This window comes from Palaemon carinicauda, chromosome 16 (assembly GCF_036898095.1).
Source record: "Palaemon carinicauda isolate YSFRI2023 chromosome 16, ASM3689809v2, whole genome shotgun sequence".
In the NCBI taxonomy this organism is placed as follows: domain Eukaryota; kingdom Metazoa; phylum Arthropoda; class Malacostraca; order Decapoda; family Palaemonidae; genus Palaemon; species Palaemon carinicauda.
In genome coordinates, this window is record NC_090740.1 from 70,727,684 (window position 1) to 70,745,430 (window position 17,747).

Genomic DNA, 17,747 nt, shown 5'->3' on the forward strand with positions numbered 1-17,747 from the left:
AGGCTCTTGACTTTTGTGCCTAAGAATAACTGATTAAACAGACTTTGAATGACATTGAAATTTATTTGCTTTTCATTCTTAATGGAAGAGGTTTGGCGAAAGTAAAAAATAAAATAATTTTCGCCACAACATACATAAAATATTGTTTTGCCAAGGACTCGTATGTTGTTTACTAGTATAAGATGTTCCAAGTGTACATACACCTACCAGAGGATCCTGTGGCAGACTATTTACACTTATCTGAAAGCAGAAAGAAAATTTGTTTATGTCTAAAATTACTGTACTATTATCTTTGAGAGTTTATCCTTCCAGGTAAATGCAATATTATGAGTAATCTTCCCTCTTCCTTATATTAAGGTAACAGTTGTATTCTTTAATTTTCTTAAAGAATGACGTTTGGCACTTGATTTTTTAACAACAATCTATTGATTAAAAGATATGGAAATATTGTAAAGAATATAGGTTTTTGCCTTGAAAATTTTTGTGATTAACATACAGGACAAATTTTTATAGTCCCCTCTCTTCACGAAAGAACTGTTCACGAAATTTTCACGCTGCGAAACGAGATGCGAATATTTTTATGACTCGCTTTGCAAAAAATGTTTCATGTTAAGAATAGAGATTTGCCAGCCAGGCCGAGAATGAAATATTCGTCTATTAGAAAAAGTTGAAGAAAATGGGTTTAAACAATAGAAAATGTAGCTGTAGTCTATAGTAGGGCCAACTATAATAGTACAGTACTTATGGTACTGTATATTTTGTGTATGTACATTATTGTACTGTATGTATTGTATTATTTTTCATTTATCAATACATTGTTCTAATAACTACTTAATTTACAGGTATTAACAGTTAGTTTAGGTATATTGAATGGTTCAAATGTATTTGGCTGTACAGTATTTCATTGTGGTTATACTGTAGCTTTATTATAAGATTTAATGTGTTTTGTAGGGTTTGGAAAGAAATAGGGGATTTACAAGTAAAATGTGAATCACAACATGAAAAGATCACGTTACAAAAGCCACTCCAGAACAAATTAATTTTGTGTTGTGAGGCATTACTGTAGAATGTTTCAAATGCTTAGTTGAACATTGCTGTTTATATGTCGGCTCCCACAGAGGAAAGGAAAAGTATCGTACATTAGTTATAACATCTTATTTTTTCAGGTTTTTGATCTTCGACAATGTCATCATCAGATGCAAACCCAGGCAGCCACAGCACAAGCTGCAGCTGCTGCGCAAGCTGCTGCAGTTGCTGGTCAAATTCAGGGTCCTGCAGCTGTTGGGGGAATATCTGCAGGTTGGTGGTTTTATTAGGTTTGGAAGTAAGATTGTTTAGATGAATCTTACCTGCAAGTCCCTTGGCTAATATTAACGAAGTGCAAGTTTTTCAATCTTAAGTATAGAAAAGAAAATTATCTCTCTCTTCCTATATCCCTCCTCTCCAAGTTACCAATCAGTTTGGAATTGGACTCATACTGGGAGATAGAAACCACAGTCGATGGTCTGTGTGAAAGCACTCCGGCTTAGTTCATGGTTCCCATCTGTGACGCGAGGCAATTAAGACGACATGCTTTACAATCTTCCCAATTTTATGTCTGTGTATTGTGCTTTTAATATATTTAGTACTTAGGTCAAATAGGAAGTTCTGTTTTTACCTTCAAAATGCATTTCTGTGCCGGGTGCAATATGGATTGGTAAGAATTAGGAGTCGAAACCCTATTACTGGTAGCATTAGCCTTGACAAAGAGAATGAATGACTTGCGAACATTATAGTATTTAAAAGTATTGGTTTGGTTCATGATAAATTGCCTTTTTCTTTAGTTATTGATTTTAGATATAAAAATTTATATTACAATAACGTACCCAAGATTTGTACCTTTCCTTTGTTGACTGATATAGTTGAAAAAGACTTCAAAGATAGGTTTATATACCCAGTTAGAGCAGCAATGCTTCATTTGAATAGAATCGTTAATATCAGGGGTATGGCACCAAAGGATTTTTGTGGACTAAAACTGACCAAAGTCTAAAAATTATTACACTAGGTTTAAAGGTGATAAAATGATTGTGGCTCTCGGTTTGTCAGTAGTGTATGTTGCCACTACTACACAAGAACCACAAAGAGAGAGGATGAGATAGATTAGGGGTTTTGAACCTTGGTTACACATACCGCAGCGGGTACTTTTTTACTTGTATCACTTTTCCTATGATAGGAAGTATAATAAAGGGATTTTGACAAAGGAAAAATCTATTTCTGGGCGAGGGACTTGTGTCGCCCAGTGAAATGCACCTTATAGCACCATTTCTATGGTATAAATACTGCTAAATATACCAGAGAAAAAAAGTTGCATGAAATGCCAGGAATAAACCCAGCTCACTCACTCTAATAAGAGTGTCGGTATAATAACTTGGGCGTGTTGGAACCACTACCAGAGGTCCCTTACCAATTAGTCCTCTCCTTCCTCAATATCCCCCGATACTACGAAGTGCCGTTCTACATCCGACTATTGCCCTCTACTACGACTACCCTCCCCCTACCGCTACCCACGCTTCTTCCCTCATTCCTACTAGCACCCCAAGCTTGGACCAGCCTAGGGTGAGGAAAAAAGGGGGTGGGTTCACTGGGCGACACAGGTCCCTCGCCCAGAAATGGATTTTTCCTTCGTCAAAATCCCTTTTCTGGGCTTGATCTGTGTCGCTCCGTGAAATAATATCAGAGAATTGGTCCGTAAGCTTGGATATACACATAAAGCTAAGGAACTAAAATAAAATAGAATAACTGAATTAAGAGGGTTTTAATAAAAACCTTAATATACCAATCTCTTAAAATACAATACCGAGTCAGAGACCCAAAATTTAATGATAATAATAAGGAAAACTTCCAATAGAAAAAAATTAATGAGAGGTCTAACTATAACAAGAAAAGACATAAATATTATATATACATCATAACCATGTGGTAGGGTGCAATCCAAATGAATGTCAAGGGAACGGTAGGGAGAATAGGCAAGGCAGGTGTCGCTCTGCTCTTTATAAGGAGACAAGGCACGAAAAAATAAAAAAGAGAGAAAGATATGAAGATAGGACCTAGTTATAATGGTTCTGTTATATCCAGAGGAACCACGTTCCCTGCTGCCACTGTTGCAAGTTTTAGGGCTTCCAAGGATTTTAAATAGTGGCGTTTGAATACTGCTGGTGATTTCCAGCCTGTATATTTTTTTGATTCTTCAAAATTCATGTGATGAAAATAACCGATGTTGCTACTGCTGGATATCATGGGCATGTGGGACTGAAGCCGGGTTGGCTTGCTTAATGAAATAAAGAATCTGCTGTCTGATTCCTTTAAGGGAAGTGGTTAGTCCATGTTCTCTAATAAACAAAGGGCCTGAATATGTATTAGGATTTCTATTCAAATAAGCTTTCAGAGTGTTAATTGGGCAGAGGGATAGGTCCTGTGGAAGTGGGACAATCTTCCACAGGGTCCATCTATTCTGTGGATCCTGATTCTTTGCTAAGAATTGTCTATCTGGAGAGAGTAATACCTCACCAGAAGAAAGTAAGTCAATGTGATCTGGCTCTCTAGATAATGCCGAGTTCAGATATCCTGGCTCCTGAAGCTAAACTTACCAAAAATAACGCCTTCCTAAGAAGCGTTATATAAGAGCATGAGTCATTATCAGTATCAGAAGCTAATTTAAGGACATCGTTTAATAACCAGGAAATCGTGCGAGGACGAGTAGCTGGTTTTAGCCTAGCACAAGCTTTGGGGATAGATGAAAAATACGAATCCGTAAGATCAATATTGAACCCGAATTGAAATATTTTCTTTAAAGAGGACTTAATTATAGTAATAGTACTAGCGGCTAGTTCCCCTTCAAACAAAGTTCTGAAAAAGGTTACTGCCAGATTGGCAGTCATCGTCTGAACATGTCTTTCAAAAATTTTGCCAACCTCTTTACAGCTTACAGCAGAAACATATTGCCTAAGGATGTATTCTCTTTTGTACGACTCTACGAACAATGTGTTAAGAGGGTCAATATCAGCATCCTTTTGTGCTGCAAATTTCATGAAGTCCATAAAGTTAGGGCACTCAGAATTTTTGAGGAAGCAGACACACTGCGTGTTTGTACTGTTTGCGTCAACTTTTGGTTGGGGATCCGCCAGGGACGGAGTCCCAGTTCCGCCAAGAGAGGAAACCAGTTGCTTTTTGGTCAATCGGGAGCCACCAGGGCAATCTGTCCTTTGAAAGTCCTGAGCCTGTCTAGGACCTTCATTAGCATGTTTATAGGAGGAAACAGATAAATCCTCCGCCAGGTGTTCCATTCTATGGACATGGTGTCCGTGGCATAGGCCAGAGGGTCCAGGTTGGGGGTTACATAACATTGTAGTTTGTGGTTGGATTCCATGGCAAATAGATCCACTTGGAGATCCGGAACTTGCTGGCAAATCCAATTGAAGGACTCTTGGTCCAGGGACCATTCCGACTCCAGCGGAGTCGTCCTTGAGAGTGCATCGGCGACTATGTTCCTAACGCCCGCCAGGTGAACAGCCAACAAGTGCCAATGGTTCCTTGCTGCCAATGAAAAGATTGCAATCATCACCTGATTTATGTGACCTGATTTGGAACCTCCCCTGTTGATGCAGTGGACTATCACCGCACTGTCAAGAATTAATCTGAGATGCTGGTTTTTTGACGGGGAGAGCCGTTTTAGAGTCAAGAACACTGCCATGGCCTCTAGGATATTGATGTGTAGTTGATGGAATGTCACTGACCACAAACCTTGGACCTTTTCGAATTGGGAGTAACCCCCCCAACCGCCTAGGGAAGCATCCGTATGGATTACTAATGCCGGCAGGGGGGAAATGAAGAGGTACCGATTTTGCCAAGTTTTTTACTTTTGTCCATGGCTGAAGTCTTTTCCTTGGGATAGATGGAATCCGAGAAATCTTGTCTCGACTTTTGCTTTTCACTCTGGACCGCCAAACTCGATTGATGTCCTTCAGTTTGGCTTTCAGTAGTAGTGTCTGTCACCGAAGCAAACTGGAGTGAACCTAAGATCCTTTCTTGGTTTCTCCGGGATGTCAGTTTGTCCTTGAGAAAGCTTTTCATGTTCTTTGCTATCTCTCTCCTCTCTTTTGGAGGAATCGACAGTTTATGTGTGGTCAGGTTCCATTGTAGACCTAACCACTGGAAGCATGACGCCGGAATAAGGCGCGACTTTTTGAAATTTACTCGGAACCCTAAGTGTTCCAGAAAATTTATTACTTTGTTCGTTGCCTTGTTGCACTCCTTGACGCTGTTGGCCCAAATAAGCCAGTCGTCTAGATAGGCCACTAGCTGTATTCCTTGAGTTCTCAGCTCTTGGACCACTGTTTTCACTAACTTCGTGAATATTCTGGGAGCTATATTGAGACCGAACGGCATCACCTTGAAGGCGTATGGGTCGTTTGCCTAGCTTGAACCCTAGAAAAGGACGAAAATGCCATGCTATCGGAACATGATAATAAGCGTCTGTAAGATCTATAGAGTTGGTAATGGCTCCATGGGGAAGTAAGGTCCGTACCTGCGAGACGGTCAGCATATGGAACTTGTCACATTAAATGTATGTATTCAAATGGGATAGATCTAAGATGACTCTTCGTTTGTCTGAGTCTTTCTTTGGCACGCTGAATAAGCAACCTTGAAACTTTTAAGTGTTTTACCTCTATTATTGCATTCTTTAGAAGATCTTTTGCGAAAAGCGTGAGATCTGGCGTCGGAATCTGATAAAAACTGATTGGTGGAGGGGGACCCTGTATCCAACTCCACCCTAGGCCCTTTGTTACTATGCTGTGTGCCCATTTGTTGAACGTCAATAGCCTCTCCCCTACCTGAGGAATCTCATTGGTTTGCAGAAGGTCTGCTACCACGACTCCCTGGGAATCCTCTGCCCCTCCCGGAAACCCTACCGCCTCCTCTATGGCGAAAGGTTCCTCTAACCCTACTACCTCTGGCCTGCCTATTATAGCCGTGAACTGGTCCTTGAGATTCAAAGGAGGGGTTATAAGCAGTAGACATAAAGAAGGAAGTAGATGGTTGAGGTGGCTGACTTACCAACACATGTTGTTGGGGCTGAGGTTTAGAGGTGGAAGGATGGCGCACCTGGGATACAGGCAATGCCTGTACCACAGGTTGGGTTTGTGGACCTTGGAAGGTGTGAAACCTCCTCGGTCTTTTTCTGCCTCGTGTCTGCGTTCCGGTGGGTTCGAATTTCCTTTTAGGGATGAGACCCCACTTGACCCTGAGGCTCTGGTTGACCCTGGCTGCGTCACTGATGACGCTGTTAACTACATCGTCTGGGAAGAGATCTGCCCCCCAGACCGAGGCCTTAATCAGTCTGTTAGGCTCATGCCTAATGGAAGCCTCGGCTAAAACGTGCTTCCGGCAAGAACGTCGAGCTACTGCAAAGTCATATGCATCACACTGAAGTGTGTGAAGCAAGGACTTTGTCAGGATCTTAAAAAGAGGCTCATCGGCGTATACCAACGAAGTCATCTCCACCATTGTAGCCGAGTTGATAGACCTACTCAGCCTGACTCTTGCCTCATATTCCGTCCTAATTAGTGAGTCCGGTAACCTGGGAAGATGCTCACTGAACTGTGCAGTGGCACAGTTTGGATTAAACTTTTCTGCCGTGAAGGTAGCCGGGGCATCAAGCCAGCATTCTTGATCCCCCGGGAACAGCAAGGAAGTCAGGTCTGTTTCCCTAACTTGCGGCATAGGCTTGTCTTCCATAGCCGCTTGCAAAGTAAGATCTACCACCTTGGTGGTACTGTACAAGGTGTAGGGATCTGCTCCTCTACCACGAACATGGTATACGCACCTTTACAAGGGGTTAACTTTGTTAACACACACCCACTCAGTCAGGGTCCGGACCCAGGCGGACTAAGCCTGCTCTTTCGGGAATATGACTGTTTCCTTGGGAACTTTATCTACCCTGACCAGCACGTCCTTTGTCAGGTGCGCGTAACCAGGGAAGGGGAATTGCAAACCCGGCGGGTAGAACTCAAAAGTCCTCAACGGGATGGGTACCACAACCCTCAATAGTCAACATGCCCTCGGAGAACGGGGCATGAAGGGCCAAACGCCATGGGTTGCTCTTAACAAACGCCAGAAGCTTTGAGGCGTCCGGGACCACAAACTGGTGTTGTTGCGGGAGCCCAGATCTTAAGAGATTTTCAAGCATGTTCTCTTGATTCTGCAGTCTTTGGGTGAAAGAGTCCATCGACTGTAGGCGATCAGCAATTGGTCAAATCTGAGATTGAACTATACTCCCCATCCGCTCCATGAGCTGGCTCGAGAAGGCTACTGGATCAAAAGCCAGTTCCGGCGATTTCGCCTTTAAGCTCCTTGCTCTCGAGCCCTGGGGTGGCGGAGTATCCTTAGCTGAGGCCGTCAGTCTTTTAGAAACTGAGGATGATCTGGTGGGGAGAGGTTTGATTAATTTAGAAGGCTTGTTAGCTTTGGGTAGAGCCTTCTACACATGCTTTATTTTAGGGGCTACCGAGCGTGAATTGTCCCTAGCCATGACAGTCCCAGTAAACCCCGGGAAAGAAGAGACAGAAGAAGAATTAGACTGCGCCGGACTAAGAAAAGGAATCTTAGACCGGACGCTACCTGCCTCACTAACCTCCCTAACTTGACCGGTCGAGTCGACGACCAAAGGTTCCACATCTAAAAGTGATAGCGGCGACATCCCCCAAAACATCATCGCCTAGTCCCTCCAACTCTTCAGGGAAGACTTGTTTCCTCCATAATCCTGGCGATGATGGGAGCAGCCATATCCGCTGCTACCGCCGCCGACATCCTGGCGTTGGGATACAGGAGGGCGCACATCTCCTCCGCCAGAATATATGGCTGTTTTGCCTTTACGTTACGGCCAAAGCCACCAACCCAAGTCTTGAGGGTCGCATGGGAAGCGCTCTTGATGGCTTGAGAGACCTGAAAGAGACATTGCTGTTTAGAACGTAGACCATAAAAGGACTTTTGGTAAAGAAAAAACTTTAATACTCTAATTCCAGTATGTACAATAAATATTTCCTACAAGAAAGGAATCTGACAAAGAGAAAATTTTTGTACCTTTTTTGTAACATGTACAAAAAAAATATTTCCAACAATAAGTATCATTAGAGGAAAGGATATAGTATATACCGAGTCACATGTGAGGTCAGAGACCAGAGCATAACAAATCTCACATCCATCCGGATGCCAGACCAAAAGATCGGCCACCTGGACCGCACGCCTGGCATGAGAACGGCAGACCTCATGCCTACACGATTGCTGCAACACAGCAGTGCATGCTGTCTCCTGATAGCGTACCATCTGTAAGATAATTTGATATGAGTATCGAATTAACTTTCGCCAGGAGACCCGGCGATATATATAGGAAAATAAAATCCGCTGCGAAAAGCTCAGTGGGAATGCATGCTGGCTATAGAACTAAACAAAAATATTTAATGGAACTCTTATATATTGTTTTCTTTCCTCTGTCATTTAATGTCATTCAAGTAATTACAATCATAACTATTCGGAACGCTTGGAAACGATGGTTGGATTAACTGTGAACCGGTCCTCCGGAATCGGAGAAAAGAATTTATCATGAAACACTCGATTTTCTATACACCTACCGGAGCGGGAAGTGTAAGAAAAGTAAGGGGCGAGCGGAACAGGGACAACCATCCAGAAATCCGTAGAGTCCGGAATGCAAAGCATTACATTAAAAACATAAACATATCAAAATGAACTAAGTATTAATGACATGGAGGCACAAAGAAAAAAGGGAATATAGAGATACCAATATAGCACCGAAATACTGAGTAAATCCGGCCCGAAAATTATATAAATTATATTATAAAACCAGTAAATATCGAGCTCCGTCTGAAACCCTCTTCCCGGGCCAGCCATCCGGAAAATTTCCTATATAAATATTGGATAAATTTAAGGGATCAGAACAAGGTAGATTATCTGAATCCGATCAAAGAATCATAGCTACTAATTTATAGATATGATTCTTAAATTATCCCGGCCCTCCCAGAGGGGAAGGATAACAAGAAAGGAGTACCAGGGAAAAGGGGGAGAGGAGGGGTGCGAGGAACGAAGTGAGGAGCATACCCAGTCCCGTAGGTCTGGTGGCCAACCATGACGAGTTGAGGAGAGAGAGCGCTACCCGCGTCGACACACGGAGCGTGTGAGCCAGCCTCTACCTCGGGTGGCCTCCCATTTTCTATAAAAAAATGTGACTTAAGCCTACTACCCAATGTAGGGTGTAGCAAAAAGTCCTATAAGGGGGAGGGGACAACCAAGGAGACTGACTGGCTCGAGATCAGGTGACCACTGTGGTCGGGTGGGTGGGACTACCCTCTGGAACACAAAGGAAATACCCGATGAGGCGGTAGGCATATGGCTTCCCGCGAAAGCATGCAAAAAAATAATAATAATTATTTGACATATGTGTTTTACAATAAAATAGGCTATAACAATATAATAGGGAGAGGAACACGGCGTAATACGAGCAAATAGCTTAACCCTCCAAAATCGGGTAGTTGCCGACCTGGTCAGGAAAACTAAACTGCTCTAAACAATAACTAGCCCTCCAAAATCCGGTATAATGCCGACCTGGTCAGGTAGTATGACTAAAGAAAAATATCCTAAATAAAATAAAAAAGTGTTCCGATTCCCAGTATAAAACTCAAAAGGATATATCAAAGGGGAGGTTCATGGGATAGGCTACCATCCGAAGCCACATACTAGTCGGTCGGGTAGGCTAACTAACTGAACACCAAAAATAGCCTAAATAAAATTCAATAATCATGCTAAAACACTGTATAAGATGTCAAGAGCCAAATAAATGAGACTACAATTAGTATGAGAAACTAATTGAAAGTCGTAAACAACAAAGAGATCGGGAGGTAGCGACACCAAAATGGCTGCCAAAGATACCCGTAAGGGAAGGCATCACACAAAGCCGCTAAGGGTAAATTTAACAATGTTATAAATTTAACGAGTGTCGCTACCTAGAATTATCAAAATAGACAAATATAATATTCAACTTGGGAGCAGGGATCTCCAAATCCTCTGACATCTTCAAAAACTCCGAAACACAAAAGCTATGAAAACAAACATGCCTGGATATCACTGGTGCTAGAAAAGAATGAAGGAAAAAGCGTGGGTAGTGGTAGGGGTGGGGGGAGGGTAGTCGGATGTAGAACGGCACTTCGTAGTATCGGGGGATATTGAGGAATGAGAGGACTAATTGGTAAGGGACCTCTGGTAGTGGTTCTAACACGCCCCATTTATTATAACGACACTATTAGAGTGAGCAAGCTGGGTTTATTCCTGGCATTCCATGCAACTTTTTTCTCTGGTATATTTAGCAGTATTTATACCTTAGAAATGGTTCTTTAAGGAGCATTTCACGGAGCGACACAGGTCGAGCCCAGAAAAGCATTTTATTATTAGAGGGGAAAGGTTTTTGGAAATAAACAGGATTTTTATCAAGAATTTATTCCCAATTTATTTATTTTTTTTTTTTTTTTCTATAAAGTATTTTTCCCCCGGCCTTCCCTTCCCCTTGCACCTAAGGTAATAATTTTAGGCTAAATGTCACATTCATGCTCTTTGTTAATTATGTTACTGGGATGTCCAGTGGTCCTATGCAGAGGATGCATGGTAGAGAGAATTTTTATTTTCATTTTGAACTTATGAAGTTTGCACTTCTGAATTAATAGCATTTTATTATTCATAGGTAAGTATGGAAATGATAGAATTTAGTTTGAAAAACATCTTTTCCTACTCTCAAAGTCTTGTTATTTTCAGTCTCTACCATCTAACTGGATTATTTGTATTACTGTAATAACTAAATAGTTTGTTCGGTTTTAGGGGTAGTGTATGATTGGCCATCTAAGAAAAATTCTAGTATTTTGAGAGTTTCCTACTGTTATTCGCATGGCATTAAAATTGCTTGGTAGTTTTTCAGTTCCTCCCTTAAATGTGTTAAATGGTAGCAGTGTTAGAGCTAGTCAAGGTTTGCCCTTGACCTCCAAAGAAAATTGAAAAACACTTGTTGCTGTTTACCAAATTGATTAATTTTGAAAAAATTGTAGTAAAAAAGACAATTTAATTTATTAGTAATTTTACTCTGAATTGGCTTTTGAGATTCGATTTTATAATGGTAAAAACTGGAAAGGTTAAAAGGAGTCTGTAGACTGAATAAATGTTAAACAGCCCTTAAATTGGAATTCCATCAACATTATAGTACCAAGTACTTTTTTAGGGTTATCATACGCATCTAAATTTCAAGTCTACTTTTGAACAACCTTTCCCCTGTATGCTGGATTGAGAATAACAATTTTGGACTTTCTAATCTACTGTTTAAGTTTTAGCATTTTACAGGACAAAGAAGCACAGATTCTTAGATACACAATAGGCTTTGACATTAACCCGTAGTAGATAGGCAAATGAAATTGTGGTAACAAAGTAGATATTGTCTAGTGGCCTTCTTTATTATGAGGTACTGCATCACACACTTGAGGCTTCAAATATGACTATATCATATTTACAAAACATTCATTCCATAATTTTTAGGCAACCTATCTGCTGCAGCTGGAATTGGAGTGGATGACCTCAGAAGACTGTGCATTTTGCGCCTAAGTTTTGTGAAGGGATGGGGTCCAGACTACCCACGACAATCCATCAAGGAGACGCCATGCTGGATTGAGGTCCATCTTCATCGAGCGCTTCAACTCCTTGATGAAGTTCTACATACAATCCCCCTCGATGGTCCTCGGCCACTGGAATGAGGCTTTGTATTATTGCTCATTAAGGGTCATTTGACCCTACTTGCTTGGGACAGAATATGCACCTTAGGGTTCTGTTGATCCACAAATGCTCCATGATGTTTTTGTCCCAAAAGACAGATACATGCACACCAATCTCATACGTATAAGCACACTTTAGGGGAACTAAACATGTAAGTTGACATATTATTTAGCTACAAAAAATATACATTGCCCATGGTAAGTTTGAGATGAGCAGGAAAGTAGGGTGTGTTTTTTCATCTGTGATTATATACATTGAGTTCTTGAGAAAAAACCTGATAACTTCTGTGACAGTGAGGTCGTGAAATTATCAGTTTTTCGTGATTGGTGTAACGAAAGTTGTGTTTTGACTATTGAATTAGCATGAAATCAGTCCCTATTGAATCAAAGGTATTTTGGATATTGCATTATTATTTCATATGCCTACAAATACCAGGTTAAGGAAGTTCAAAAAAAAAAATTGTTGCATTGCATATAAGACAAGTGCTTAAGCTGGTGCCCAGTGTCAGTTTTTAATAAAAAAAAATTTTGCTCTCTATATCTTGGTAAGATTTCATTGTTTCTACATTTCGAAAAGACTGCAGGCAAGAAAAATTGAGTGCATGTGACTAGAACTCATATAGTTTGAAATTCATCTTGCACGAAGAAAAAAGAACCAAAGTTGTTGCAGTTGAAGTTACTACATCCCCACGGTGCCCAAATCTTGGGCCAAAATTGTTACCGTAACCTTAGTTGCAGGTATATCATGTTTTAATACAATATTATAGCAGTGCATTGAAAAATTGAAAGGGTTAATTTTTGATTCTTTATATAAATGACTGTTTTTGGTTTAATGAGCTCGAAGTAGCAGCGTGGTGGTAAAACTGCGCCAATATAAACTGGCTTGTCAGATTGTAAAGAAGTTTTTTTTGTTGGATTCTCTGAAGTGCTGTGAAGGAAACTAGCTGTTTATTTGTGGTTGCTGTATTTTCTGGAAAGAAACATATTCAATATCTTTAGAAATATTTTTGCTTTTACTTGAAAAATATCTAACCCTTCCAGGCTTCATCCAAGTAATGCTTTGTTTATTTACTTCATTTTATAAACTCATTGCCAAATATAATTATTCTTATTTCTAACTTTCTCTTGCATACAAGTAAATCCATTGCAATTCATAAGATCCATATTTTACTTTTAGTTTCTTGTCTTTATACAACAATTGCCTTGGCCAATGTATTTTTTAATGATTTAGTCAACAATTTCATTCTATTATTGGGCTATTTTAGTCAAAAGCATTTTGTGCCTAATTTTTTACATGGAGTTATTTATTGCGCTAAAACTTTTTTTTCTTTTTTGCATGGATAAGTTTTATGCTTAAATCATTCCCTAATACATCGTAAGTTGAAAGCATTTAACTAGAATTGTCTACTCTGTTACCTGATGACTGTGAGAAATATAGCAAGTGATTTTCCAAATGAAAAGGTGTAGGCCAAAAAAGATGCTTTCTCTATGAATTCTCTACAAGGAATAACCATCTTTATCCCATCCCATTTAGTGCTAAATAGCTTAAATAAATAATCAGTGTTGGTATTAGAATTCTCTCAGCACTAGAATTTCCTAATAAACCTTTATCCAAAAAAATTAATTATGCATCTTAGCCTGATCATGATAAACAACTTGATTACATAATGTTGTGGTAATGTTTTCCTCACAGTTTAATATATCTCGCAGGTAAACATAACCTTATCACTTCTGTAGGCTAATGAATGGTGGTTTATGGGAGACTTTAGGTCTGTACTCCTATCAGCAGCTATTGCCTGGTCATCTCTGGTCCTAGCATGAGTGGAGATGGGCTTTGCCACTGATTGTATCTGCATATGTTTGGTCTGTAGGACAAACATATGCCTTTTTCTTGCCCTTGCTACTCATGATCAATCACTAAAGGTTAACACTTCAAAGTTATACTGTGGGTTCAATATCTCTATCAAGCCCTTTCTTATTACCAATAAACACCATTGATCTCATAGCTGAACTATGTTTGATGAGGTCAGTTCTTGAGATTGACAACATACTACCACAAAAATTATTCATTAAAATCCTGATGCTTGTATTGCTTTTGTCTTGAAGCCTTGATTTATATCTGTACATTGTACTGTACCCTAGAACTAAAAATTTCTCTTTCGTTCCTTTCAATAAATTCAGGCCTTTCAGTACAGTACTGAGATAATCTGGCAGTTAATGGCAATGACCTTGTCTTTGGTATACAGTAGATGCTTTGTCTTTTCAGTCTTTTCATTACCTTCAGTGGTAACCTATTGATGTTTTCCTCCTCCAGAATTGGTGGATTTTTTGTTTGTTGGTTATTACTGATACTAAGAGATGTTTTCTTCCAGATTTGTAATTAATTCCTGTAAGAGCTGTTCAAGGGAGTTATTACTTAGAAATCATGATCCTCAATCTCTTCATGGCTCAGGACAGGACAGGGTATTATGAGTTAGATACTGTTGTGAAGAATATGATCACTTAACTGTCTCTTATGTTCAGATGGTAGTTTGTTATCTAATAGAAATAGATATATAGTTTGGGGAATATTGAGAGAAGACTGGGTTTATGAATTTATACTCTTGCTTTGTTAGTTGAATCTAAAAGGACTAGTGAGTCTTTGGTAAAAGGCAGTGGTTCCAGCCTAAATTGCCCTGTTCAAACTCTAGGCAAACTCCTCAAGAGTGTGCCATTCATCCATTTTCAGTGACTTCTAAGAGGTCTATGGAATCACCTCAGCACTTTGTAAAGAAAATTCCCCAATACATGTTTCTACTTGAAAAATATCCATTCTTGTCAGTATTTGGTGAAAATAGAGTATCTAAAACCACCATCATTGATAAATGACCGGTTTTATGTAATAACGACTAATAAAAAAGATTAAAATTTATAACATTGTGGCCTTTAACCCCCTCCCCTGCAAAAAAAAAAAAAAAAATAGAGCATCTTGGAATTAATTACATTATTTGACCCACGAATGTATGATGATTACACATAATTCCAATTACCCAACCCTTGTAAGCGGAGAATGCAGGTCGAAATTAACAGTTGAAACTTCTTAGTAAGAAACAAATTTCAGTCAACTGTGAATATCAGATTTGAAGAGGAAGCAACAAAGGAAATAGTTAGGATCTTCTCTTTTGTAAATAATGGTCTTTGTATTTCAAAAGTTTGATGAAATCAGTAATTTTTTTTACAAATGTAATAAATACCCCCCGCTGAAAACTTTTCCATGTCACTTTATGTTCACTTGTTTCTGGGGACTAGTATGTGAAACCACGGAAACTATTGTTATAATAGTATATGCGTAATTATGTTTGTTGCTCTTAAGTTCAATTACATCACAATGTAGTAGGACTTGCTTGAATTACTCATCAGTGTACGGGAAGAAGTTATAACAACAATACAGGCTTTGAGTAAATTTTCTATTGACAACTTCTCCATCTAGCCTATAATCTCTGCTGGGTGCAGGGCACCGTCACTCTGTAATAAAAAGAATTCATTTAAAGATGGACTGGAGATCAAATAAACAATACATAAATCTTATAACACATACTACTGCATTAAATTCAACCTAACTAATGATAATAAGTAATAAATCTAGAAATAATTTGTATTTTTCCTAAATACAACACTCTCAATTCTTTTTTTTCATAGCTTCATACAATTTCTCACCTGTTGCTTCATTCACAGGAACTATCTCCACAAATTCTGTCACTATTTTCTTCTCTCTTTTGCTAAAATACCCTATCATAATACATAAATGCTTTACCAATGAAACTTCTATTGATTCGTCAATTAGTAACAAAAATTTTGTCTTTGAATTCATCACGAAATCCAGTTGAAATAACTTCTGTTATTAACACTACATTTGGTATGGTGAATATTTATTTTCCCAAGAGGGCTCTCCTTTCCATTTCATTTTATAACTTCACTAAGATGGTCAACGGAAGCTGTAGAACAATTACAACATATCACAGTGGCGATTTCTAATTCCTTTCGCTTTACATCATCCAATGTGCTTGGAGTGAAATACTGAAGGGTAGATATGGATGGAATGGCTCTTACCTTTTTCTTATGTTTTTCCATTGCTTCATGGCTTTGTAATGCTGAAAGTTTTGGATTTAAATTTGATCGACACAGTTTACAGAAAGCCTCCCCCAGTCCATCATTTGCCCCCTTAAGCCAAAAAAACCAGTCCTTCCCATTCAATTTTATATTTCCAAGCAGAGTCGTATGAAAATTTCCCCTTTTTTGGCATTATGATGTTCAAAAAGTCCTCTCTTACTTATTGCAAAACCTCCAACGTTCAGGATCAAATTATCAACTGACTTCAGTAACTAACTTTGTTGTGCGGCTAGTTCAATGTGAGAATTAACAGGAGTGCAACACGTATCACACGAACGATACCGCGGTAGTGACACTTCTGTGTAAGCTATGTCAAGAACACACTATATATATGGACGCGGATGATACAGAGAATCGGTGGCAATGTTTTCTAGGCATCAAATCCTGATGAATAAGAGTCAACCTACATTGTGTGCTAAAAGGATTAATAGAAAAAAATTCAAAGGCAATAAAACAAAATATAAGAAACTTTTCTAAAGTAATCATACTAGAATGTGGATAATCTTGATATCTTAGATTGTTCACCTTTAAGATTACAAATTGTGTTGAAAAGGCTAACAGATTGCAAAAAAGTGCCAACTTTAATAAAAAGGCCAACCAATTTCAAAAAGGCCAAATTTGAGGTTTTTTGGCCTTAAAAAGTCCAACCTGGCAATCCTGTGTGTCACCAACCGTTCCAACGGATGCTTAGTAACTATGTAAGCTGAAGGTTGACCATTGCATACTAGCATAATCAATGCATGTTCAGGAGCATTACCAGCATCACACCCAAACCACTCTTGTGCATTAACTATAAACCGATTAGCCTTTCTTTGTACAGGCATAACAGTAACAAACCTGCCATTAAGAAATGCTGATGTTGTTTTAGAGATGAAGGGAGCACTAACACGTAATTTGTAAAGAACGTAGTTGCGTATATCATCTTTTATCTTGAGCATCTTTTTGAACTTCCTCTCACCTGTTAAATACTGATGGCAGTAACAATTACGTAACAATTACGTCTTCATCTGAACTGACGAAAAACTGTTATTATTAAAAAAACGTAACCGGCTCACTTTCCAATCTTTCCTCATCAGACAACGGAGTAGGAGCATTTACCGGATAAGCAACACGACCATTTATACGCTGCATCGTTAGTTGCCAAGACGTATAATAATCTACTTCACTCCTAATACAATGCTTCACTTCATTATCTATGAAACTATAAACAGCCCATCTCTTCCCATTTATCATACAGATGTCTGCTGTGGTAAGAGCACGTCTAAAAGGCAACTGGAGATGTTCATTACCAGGTAGCGAGTTCAACTCTACGTACTCAATTACATTATTCAATCCAACATATTCCACCATAACGGGAATGCCATCCTGTATACTAACCAAAATCTCTTTCCACATCCTCCATACTTTCTTCATCATATACTTCACCATCCGCATCGTAAACAATTGCCATTTGATTATCATCATACATCTGAACATTATCAACGTCAGACGAAGTGTGCGCAACTTGAGAAATCTGATCACTATTGTCCCTAGATGTCATGTCCGCCCAATTTACTGGTTCACTTTGAGTGGTTACATTTGCCTCTGGAACTAGTAAGCTGCCATACATCTCATGTTAGCTAGCTAAAGTGTTACGTCTTTGTGGATTGTCCGCAATATCAATGAAACGTAAAAGCATGCTTTTGGTATGCTTTAACTCCTGTTTGCAGTTTTCAAATCCATTCATTTGGTGTTCATTAAACC

General features: G+C 39.3%; 1 protein-coding gene across 1 annotated transcript in view; it reads left to right on the top strand.

Moving 5' to 3' along the window:
• Positions 1–15,107, top strand: part of Med (Smad/Smad4 homolog Medea) — a 221,038-nt gene extending 205,931 nt beyond the window's left edge. Inside the window, 2 exon segments of the mRNA XM_068389895.1 lie at positions 1,167–1,299; positions 11,623–15,107. Of these exon segments, the coding sequence (XP_068245996.1) occupies positions 1,167–1,299; positions 11,623–11,837 (348 nt within the window). The 3' untranslated portion in view covers positions 11,838–15,107.
• The last annotated feature ends 2,640 nt before the right edge of the window (positions 15,108–17,747 follow it).